The 10000-nt window shown below is 53.2% G+C and overlaps 1 protein-coding gene across 1 annotated transcript in view; it reads left to right on the top strand.

Annotated features, from left to right (window-relative positions):
* LOC124038337 (zinc finger MIZ domain-containing protein 1-like) overlaps positions 1-10000 on the top strand; it is a 236863-nt gene that overhangs the window by 174161 nt on the left and 52702 nt on the right. The window contains 1 exon segment of the mRNA XM_046354100.1: positions 2966-2998. Coding sequence (XP_046210056.1) covers positions 2966-2998 — 33 coding nt within the window.

The raw sequence follows: 10000 nt of genomic DNA, 5'->3' as shown, positions 1-10000 counted from the left end.
CTCTTTCTTCTCTCTCTCCCTCTCGCTCTCTCTCTCTCCCTCACTCTTTCTCCTCTCCCTCTCTCTCGCTCTATCTTTCTCCCTCTTTCTCTCTCTCTCCTCCTTTCTCTCTCTCTCTCTCCTCTCCCTCTCTCTCTCTCTCTTCCCTCTCTCTCTCTCCCTCTCGCTCTCCTCTCTCTCCCTCACTCTTTCTCCTCTCCCTCTCTCTCGCTCTATCTTTCTCCCTCTTTCTCTCTCTCTCCTTTCTCTCTCTCTGCCTCTCTCTCCCTCTCTTTCTTTCTTCTCTCTCTCCCTCTCGCTCTCTCTCTCCCTCACTCTTTTCTCTCTCTCTCTCTATCTTTCTCCCTTCTTTCTGTCTCTCTCTCCCTCTCTCTCTCGCTCTCTCTCTCTGCCTCTCTCTTTCTCTCTATCTGCCTCTCTGCCTCTCTCTCTCTCTCTCTCTCTCTCTCTCTCTCTTTCTCTCTCTCTCTCTCTCTCTCCCTCTCTCTCTCTCTCTCTCTCCCTTTCTCTCTCTCTCTCTTTCTCCATTTCTCTCTCTCTCTCTTTCTCCATCTTTCTCTCTCTCTCCTCCTTTCTCTCTCTCTCTGCCTCTCTCTCTCCCTCTCTCTCTCTCTCTCTCTCTACCTCCCTCTCTCTCTCTCTCTCTTTCTCTCTCTCTCTCTAGCCTCTATCCCTACCTCCCTCTCTCTCCGTCTTCCCCCTCTCTGTCTCTCTCTCCCTCTCTGTCCTATCTCTTTCTCCTTCTCTCCTCTCTTCTTTCTCTCTCTCTCCCTCTCTCTCGCTCTTCTCCCTTTCTCCTTCTCAATCTCTCTTTCTCCTTCTTTCTCTCCCTCTATCTTTCTCCCTCCTTCTCTCTCTCCCTCTCTCTCTCTTTCTCTCTCCTCTCTTCTCTCCTCTCTCTGCCTCTCTCTCTGTCTCTCTCTCCCTCTCCCTCTCACTTTCTCCTTCTTTCTCTCCCTCTCCCTCTCTCTCTCTTTCTCCATCTTTCTCTCTCTCTCCTCCTTTCTCTCTCTCTCTCCATCTCTCTCTCTCTCCCTCTCTCTCTTTCTTCTCTCTCTCCCTCTCGCTCTCTCTTTCTCTCCCTCACTCTTTCTCCCTCTCCCTCTCTCTCGCTCTCTCTTTCTCCCTCTTTCTCTCTCTCTCCTCCTCTCCTTTCTCTCTCTCTCTGCCTCTCTCTCCCTCTCTCTCTTTCTTCTCTCTCTCCCTCTCGCTCTCTCTCTCTCCCTCACTCTTTCTCCTCTCCCTCTCTCTCGCTCTATCTTTCTCCCTCTTTCTCTCTCACTCTCCTTTCTCTCTCTGCCTCTCTCTCCCTCTCTTTCTTTCTCTCTCTCTCCCTCTCGCTATCTCTCTCCCTCACTCTTTCTCCTCTCTCTCTCTCTATCTTTCTCCTTCTTTCTGTCTCTCTCCTCTCTCTCCTTCTCCTCTCTCTCTCTGCCTCTCTCTTTCTCTCTCATCTGCCTCTCTCCCCTCCTCTCTCTCTCTCTCTCTCTCTCTCTCTCTCTCTCTCTCTCTCTCCTCTCTCCTCTCTCCATTTCTCTCTCTCTCTCTTTCTCCATTTCTCTCTCTCTCTCTTTCTCCATCTTTCTCTCTCTCTTCCTTTCTCTCTCTCTCTGCCTCTCTCTCTCTCTCCTCTCTCTCTCTCTCTCTCTCTCTCTCTCTCTCTCCATCTCTTCTCTCTCTCTCTCTCTCTCTCTCTCTCTCTCTCTCTCTCTCCATTTCCCTCTCTCTCTCCGTCTCCCCCCTCTCTGTCTCTCTCTCCCTCTCTCTCTTTCTCCTTCTTTCTCTCTCTCTCTCTCTCCCTCTCTCTCGCTCTTTCTCCTTCTCAATCTCTCTTTCTCCTTCTTTCTCTCCCTCTATCTTTCTCCCTCCTTCTCTCTCTCCCTCTCTCTCTCTTTCTCCTCTCTCTCTTTCTCCTCTCTCTGCCTCTCTCTCTGTCTCTCTCTCCCTCTCCCTCTCTCACTTTCTCCTTCTTTCTCTCCTCTCCCTCTCTCTCTTTCTCATCTCTCTCTCTCCATCTTTCTCTCTTCTCTCTCTCTCTCTCTCTTCTCTCTCTCTCCTTCCATCTCTCCCCTCTCTCACTCTCTCTCTCTCCCTCACTCTTTCTCCTCTCCCTCTCTCTCGCTCTATCTTTCTCCCTCTTTCTCTCTCTCTCCTCCCTTTTTCTCTCTCTCTCTCTGCCTCTCTCTCTCCCTCTCCCTTTCTCTCTCTCTAGCCCCTTCGCTACTCTCTCTCTCCCTCACTCTTTCTCCTCTCCTCTCTCTCCCTATCACCTCCCCTCTCTCTCTCTCCTCCTCTCTCTCTCTGCCTCTCTCTCCCTCTCCATCTCTTCCCTCTCTCTCTCTCCTCTCTAGCCCTATCTCTCTCCCTCACTCTTTCTCCTCTCTCTCTCTCTATCTTTCTCCTTCTTTCTGTCTCTCTCCTCTCTCTCTCGCTCTCTCTCTCTCTCTGCCTCTCTCTTTCTCTCTCTCTGCCTTTCTGCCCCTCTCTCTCTCTCTCTCTCTCTCTCTCTCTCTCTCTCTCTCTCTCTCTCTCTCTCTCTCTCTCTCTCTCTCTCTCCCTCTTTCTCTCTCCATGTCACAATGTTTGTTAACATCAGTACTGCTCCTTGTCTCTCTAGTTACTGTTAGGCCGTTTGGTGGGTAGCTCTTGATCCACCAAATGACTATCAAGTTAACTAGCCAAAGCAGCAGCTACTCTTCCTGGGTTCCAGCAAAATTAAGGCAGTTCATACAATTTTAAAAACATTACAATACAATCACAGATTTCACAACACACTGTGTGCCCTCAGGCCTGTACTCCACCACTACCACATATCTACAGTACTAAATCCATGTGTATGCATGGTAGGTGTGCGTGTTCGTGTGCGTGTGTGTGTGTGTGTGTGTGCGTGTGTCTGTGCCAATGTTTGTGTTATCATGCCTGTGAGGATGCCGACACCTCTCCCTCTGCTATCATGTCCCTCCAGATTGGAAAACACAGAAAGGCGCTAATGGAAAGAGTGAGTAGCTTTCTTCGGACTGGGCTTTTCTCTTTCATTTGGTTTTTCCCAGTGTAAATTTAGACACATTATTATCTGTGGCAACTACAGTATGAACCCGTCTCACCCTGGAGATGTAGGCTCTTTGACTCACATCAACCAGCAATAATGTCATTATCCCACTAATCTAGCCCTATCCCCTACCTCCCTCTCCATCTCCCTTCCCTTTCTCTCTCACTCATCTAGCCCTATCCCCTACCTCCCTCTCCATCTCCCTTCCCTTTCTCTCTCACACATCTAGCCCTATCTGCTACCTCCCTCTCCATCTCCCTTCCCTTTCTCTCTCACTCATCTAGCCCTCATCTAGCCCTATCTGCTACCTCCCTCTCCATCTCCCTTCCCTTTCTCTCTCACTCATCTAGCCCTATCTGCTACCTCCCTCTCCATCTCCCTTCCCTTTCTCTCTCACTCATCTAGCCCTATCTGCTACCTCCCTCTCCATCTCCCTTCCCTTTCTCTCTCACTCATCTAGCCCTATCTGCTACCTCCCTCTCCATCTCCCTTCCCTTTCTCTCTCACTCATCTAGCCCTATCCCCTACCTCCCTCTCCATCTCCCTCTCCCTTTCTCTCTCACTCATCTAGCCCTATCCCCTACCTCCCTCTCCATCTCCCTTCCCTTTCTCTCTCACTCATCTAGCCCTATCCCCTACCTCCCTCTCCATCTCTAGCCCTTCCCTCCCTTCCTCTCTCCCTTTCTCTCTCACTCTAGCCCTATCCCCTACCTCCCTCTCCATCTCCCTCTCCCTTTCTCTCTCACTCATCTAGCCCTATCCCCTACCTCCCTCTCCATCTCCCTTCCCTTTCTCTCTCACTCATCTAGCCCTATCCCCTACCTCCCTCTCCATCTCCCTTCCCTTTCTCTCTCACTCATCTAGCCCTATCCCCTCCACCTCTCTCTCACCATCTAGCCCTATCCCCTACCTCCCTCTCCCTTTCTCTCTCACTCATCTAGCCCTATCCCCTACCTCCCTCTCCATCTCCCTTCCCTTTCTCTCTCACTCATCTAGCCCTATCCCCTACCTCCCTCTCCATCTCCCTTCCCTCTCCCTTTCTCTCTCACTCATCTAGCCCTATCCCCTACCTCCCTCTCCATCTCCTTCCCTTTCTCTCTCACTCATCTAGCCCTATCCCCTACCTCCCTCTCCATCTCCCTTCCCTCTCCCTTTCTCTCTCACTCATCTAGCCCTATCCCCTACCTCCCTCTCCATCATCCCCCTCTCCCTTTCTCTCTCACTCATCTAGCCCTATCCCCTACCTCCCTCTCCATCTCCCTTCCCTTTCTCTCTCACTCATCTAGCCCTATCCCCTACCTCCCTCTCCATCTCCCTCCATCTACCTTTCCCCCCTTCCTCTCTCTCTCTAGCCCTCACTCATCTAGCCCTATCCCCTACCTCCCTCTCCATCTCCCTTCCCTTTCTCTCTCACTCATCTAGCCCTATCCCCTACCTCCCTCTCCATCTCCCTTCCCTCTCCCTTTCTCTCTCACTCATCTAGCCCTATCCCCTACCTCCCTCTCCATCTCCCTTCCCTTTCTCTCTCACTCATCTAGCCCTATCCCCTACCTCCCTCTCCATCTCCCTTCCCTTTCTCTCTCACTCATCTAGCCCTATCCCCTACCTCCCTCTCCATCTCCCTTCCCTTTCTCTCTCACTCATCTAGCCCTATCCCCTACCTCCCTCTCCATCCTCCCTCCATCTCCCTTTCTCTCTCACTCATCTAGCCCTATCCCCTACCTCCCTCTCCATCTCCTTCCCTTCCCTTTCTCTCTCACTCATCTAGCCCTATCCCCTACCTCCCTCTCCATCTCCCTTCCCCTCCCTTTCTCTCTCACTCATCTAGCCCTATCCCCTACCTCCCTCTCCATCTCCCTTCCCCTTTCTCTCTCACTCATCTAGCCCTATCCCCTACCTCCCTCTCCATCTCCCTTCCCTTTCTCTCTCACTCATCTAGCCCTATCCCCTACCTCCCTCTCCATCTCCCTTCCCTTTCTCTCTCACTCATCTAGCCCTATCCCCTACCTCCCTTTCTCTCCATCTCCCCTACCTCCCTCTTCCTTTCTCTCTCACTCATCTAGCCCTATCCCCTACCTCCCCCTCTCCATCTCCCTCCCTCCCTTTCTCTCTCACTCATCTAGCCCTATCCCCTCCATCTCCCTCCCTTCTCTCTCACTCATCATCTATCCCCTACCTTCCATCTCCTCCCTTTCTCTCTCACTCATCTAGCCCTATCCCCTACCTCCCTCTCCATCTCCCTCTCCCTTTCTCTCTCACTCATCTAGCCCTATCCCCTACCTCCCTCTCCATCTCCCTTCCCTCTTCCCTTTCTCTCTCACTCATCTAGCCCTATCCCCTACCTCCCTCTCCATCTCCCTTCCCTTTCTCTCTCACTCATCTAGCCCTATCCCCTACCTCCCTCTCCATCTCCCTTCCCTTTCTCTCTCACTCATCTAGCCCTATCCCCTACCTCCCTCTCCATCTCCCTTCCCCTTCCCTTTCTCTCTCACTCATCTAGCCCTATCCCCTACCTCCCTCTCCATCTCTCCCCCTTCCCTTTTCTCTCACTCATCTAGCCCTATCCCCTACCTCCCTCTCCATCTCCCTTCCCTTTCTCTCTCACTCATCTAGCCCTATCCCCTACCTCCCTCTCCATCTCCCTCTCCCTTTCTCTCTCACTCATCTAGCCCTATCCCCTACCTCCCATCTCCATCCCTACCCTTCCCTTTCTCTCTCACTCATCTAGCCCTATCCCCTACCTCCCTCTCCATCTCCCTTCCATCTCCCTCCTTTCTCTCTCACTCATCTAGCCCTATCCCCTACCTCCCTCTCCATCTCCATCTCCCTCTCCCTTTCTCTCTCACTCATCTAGCCCTATCCCCTACCTCCCTTTCCTCTCCATCTCCTTCCCTCTTCCCTTTCTCTCTCACTCATCTAGCCCTATCCCCTACCTCCCTCTCCTCTCTCTCCATCTAGCCCTCCCTTCCCTTTCTCTCTCACTCATCTAGCCCTATCCCCTACCTCCCTCTCCATCTCCCTTCCCTTTCTCTCTCACTCATCTAGCCCTATCCCCTACCTCCCTCTCCATCTCCCTTCCCTTTCTCTCTCACTCATCTAGCCCTATCCCCTACCTCCCTCTCCATCTCCCTTCCCTTTCTTTCTCTCACTCATCTAGCCCTATCCCCTACCTCCCTCTCCATCTCCCTTCCCTTTCTCTCTCACTCATCTAGCCCTATCCCCTACCTCCCTCTCCATCTCCCTCCCCTTTCTCTCTCACTCATCTAGCCCTATCCCCTACCTCCCTCTCCATCTCCCTCTCCCTTTCTCTCTCACTCATCTAGCCCTATCCCCTACCCTCCTCTCCATCTCCTTCCCTTTCTCTCTCACTCATCTAGCCCTATCCCCTACCTCCCTCTCCATCTCCCTTCCCTCTCCCTTTCTCTCTCACTCATCTAGCCCTATCCCCTACCTCCCTCCATCCATCTCCCTCTCCCTTCCCTTTCTCTCTCACTCATCTAGCCCTATCCCCTACCTCCCTCTCCATCTCCCTTTCCCCTCTCCATCTAGCCCTATTCTCTCTCACTCATCTAGCCCTATCCCCTACCTCCCTCTCCATCTCCCTTCCCTTTCTCTCTCACTCATCTAGCCCTATCCCCTACCTCCCTCTCCATCTCCCTTCCCTCTCCCTTTCTCTCTCACTCATCTAGCCCTATCCCCTACCTCCCTCTCCATCTCCCTTCCCTTTCTCTCTCACTCATCTAGCCCTATCCCCTACCTCCCTCTCCATCTCCCTTCCCTTTCTCTCTCACTCATCTAGCCCTATCCCCTACCTCCCTCTCCATCTCCTTCCCTTTCTCTCTCACTCATCTAGCCCTATCCCCTACCTCCCCTCCATCTCCCTCTCCCTTTCTCTCTCACTCATCTAGCCCTATACCCCTCTCCATCTCCCCTTCCCTTTCTCTCTCACTCATCTAGCCCTATCCCCTACCCCTCTCCCTCTTCTCTCTCACTCATCTAGCCCTATCCCCTATCTCCCTCCCTCTCCATCTAGCCCTATCCCCTACCTCTCCATCTCCCTTTCTCTCTCACTCATCTAGCCCTATCCCCTACCTCCCTCTCCATCTCCCTTCCCTCTTCCTTTCTCTCTCACTCATCTAGCCCTATCCCCTACCTCCCTCTCCATCTCCCTTCCCTTTCTCTCTCACTCATCTAGCCCTATCCCCTACCTCCCTCTCCATCTCCCTTCCCTCTCCCTTTCTCTCTCACTCATCTAGCCCTATCCCCCCCTCCCTCCATCTCCCTTCCCTTCCCTTTCTCTCTCACTCATCTAGCCCTATCCCCTACCTCCCTCTCCCTCTCCCTTCACTCATCTAGCCCTTTCTCTCTCCTCTCCATCTAGCCCTATCTCCCTCATCTAGCCCTCTCCATCTCCCTTCCCTCTCCCTTTCTCTCTCACTCATCTAGCCCTATCCCCTACCTCCCTCTCCATCTCCCCCTTCCCTTTCTCTCTCACTCATCTAGCCCTATCCCCTACCTCCCTCTCCATCTCCCTTCCCTTTCTCTCTCACTCATCTAGCCCTATCCCCTACCTCCCTCTCCATCTCCCTTCCCTTTCTCTCTCACTCATCTAGCCCTATCCCCTACCTCCCTCTCCATCTAGCCCTTCCCCTACCTCCCTCCTCCATCTCCTTCCCTCTCTCACTCATCTAGCCCTATCCCCTACCTCCCTCTCCATCTCCTTCCCTTTCTCTCTCACTCATCTAGCCCTATCCCCTACCTCCCTCTCCATCTCCCTTCCCTCTCCCTTTCTCTCTCACTCATCTAGCCCTATCCCCTACCTCCCTCTCCATCTCCCTTCCCTCTCCCTTTCTCTCTCACTCATCTAGCCCTATCCCCTACCTCCCTCTCCATCTCCCTTCCCTTTCTCTCTCACTCATCTAGCCCTATCCCCTACCTCTCCATCTCCCTTCCCTTCTTCTCTCTCTCACTCATCTAGCCCTATCTAGCCCTATCCCCTCCCTCTCCATCTCCCTTCCCCTACCTCCCTCTTTCTCTCTCACTCATCTAGCCCTATCCCCTACCTCCCTCTCCATCTCCCTTCCCTTTCTCTCTCACTCATCTAGCCCTATCCCCCCTACCTCCTCTCCATCTCCCTTCCCTCTCCCTTTCTCTCTCACTCATCTAGCCCTATCCCCTACCTCCCTCTCCATCTCCCTTCCCTCTCCCTTTCTCTCTCACTCATCTAGCCCTATCCCCTACCTCCCTCTCCATCTCCCTTCCCTCTCCCTTTCTCTCTCACTCATCTAGCCCTATCCCCTACCTCCCTCTCCCTCCCTCTCTCACTCTCCCTATCTCCCTCCATCCCTTCCCTCTCCTTTCTCTCTCACTCATCTAGCCCTATCCCCTATCCCTCTCCATCTCCCTTCCCCTTTTCTCTCCTCATCCCCTCCATCTCTCCATCTCCTTCCCTTTCTCTCTCACTCATCTAGCCCTATCCCCTACCTCCCTCTCCATCTCCCTTCCCTTTCTCTCTCACTCATCTAGCCCTATCCCCTACCTCCCTCTCCATCTCCCTCTCCCTTTCTCTCTCACTCATCTAGCCCTATCCCCTACCTCCCTCTCCATCTCCCTTCCCTTTCTCTCTCACTCATCTAGCCCTATCCCCTACCTCCCTCTCCATCTCCCTTCCCTTTCTCTCTCACTCATCTAGCCCTATCCCCTACCTCCCTCCATCTCCCTTCCCTCTTCCTTTCTCTCTCACTCATCTAGCCCTATCCCCTACCTCCCTCTCCATCTCCCTTCCCTTTCTCTCTCACTCATCTAGCCCTATCCCCTACCTCCTCATCTCCATCTCTCCATCTCCCTTCCCTCCCTTTCTCTCTCACTCATCTAGCCCTATCCCCTATCCCCTCCACCTCCCTCTCCATCTCCCTTCCCTTTCTCTCTCACTCATCTAGCCCTATCCCCTACCTCCCTCTCCATCTCCCTTCCCTCTCCCTTTCTCTCTCACTCATCTAGCCCTATCCCCCTACCTCCCTCTCCATCTCCCTTCCCTTTCTCTCTCACTCATCTAGCCCTATCCCCTACCTCCCTCTCCATCTCCCTTTCTCTCTCACTCATCTAGCCCTATCCCCTACCTCCCTCTCAATCTCCCTCTCCCTTTCTCTCTCACTCATCTAGCCCTATCCCCTACCTCCCTCTCCATCTCCCTTTCTCTCTCACTCATCTAGCCCTATCCCCTACCTCCCTCTCCATCTCCCTCTCCCTTTCTCTCTCACTCATCTAGCCCTATCCCCTCCCCTCCCTCTCCATCTCCTTCCCTCTCCCTTTCTCTCTCACTCATCTAGCCCTATACCCTACCTCCCTCTCCATCTCCCTTCCCTCTCCCTTTCTCTCTCACTCATCTAGCCCTATCCCCTATCTCCCTCTCCATCTCCCTTCCCTCTCCCTTTCTCTCTCACTCATCTAGCCCTATACCCTACCTCCCTCTCCATCTCCCTTCCCTCTCCCTTTCTCTCTCACTCATCTAGCCCTATCCCTACCTCCCTCTCCATCTCCCTTCCCTCTCCCTTTCTCTCTCACTCATCTAGCCCTATCCCCTACCTCCCTCTCCATCTCCCTTCCCTCTCCCTTTTCTCTCTCACTCATCTAGCCCTATCCCTACCTCCCTCTCCATCCCTTCCCTCTCCCTTCCCTTTCTCTCTCACTCATCTAGCCCTATCCCCTACCTCCCTCTCCATCTCCCTTCCCTCTCCCTTTCTCTCTCACTCATCTAGCCCTATCCCCTACCTCCCTCTCCATCTCCCTTCCCTCTCCCTTTCTCTCTCACTCATCTAGCCCTATCCCCTACCTCCCTCTCCATCTCCCTTCCCTCTCCCTTTCTCTCTCACTCATCTAGCCCTATCCCCTACCTCCCTCTCCATCTCCCTTCCCTCTCCCTTTCTCTCTCACTCATCTAGCCCTATCCCC

Source organism: Oncorhynchus gorbuscha, linkage group LG06 (genome assembly GCF_021184085.1).
Source record: "Oncorhynchus gorbuscha isolate QuinsamMale2020 ecotype Even-year linkage group LG06, OgorEven_v1.0, whole genome shotgun sequence".
Classification (NCBI taxonomy): Eukaryota; Metazoa; Chordata; class Actinopteri; order Salmoniformes; family Salmonidae; genus Oncorhynchus; species Oncorhynchus gorbuscha.
Note: the sequence above shows the minus strand (reverse complement) of the source record. Positions and strands in the feature narration are given on the sequence as shown.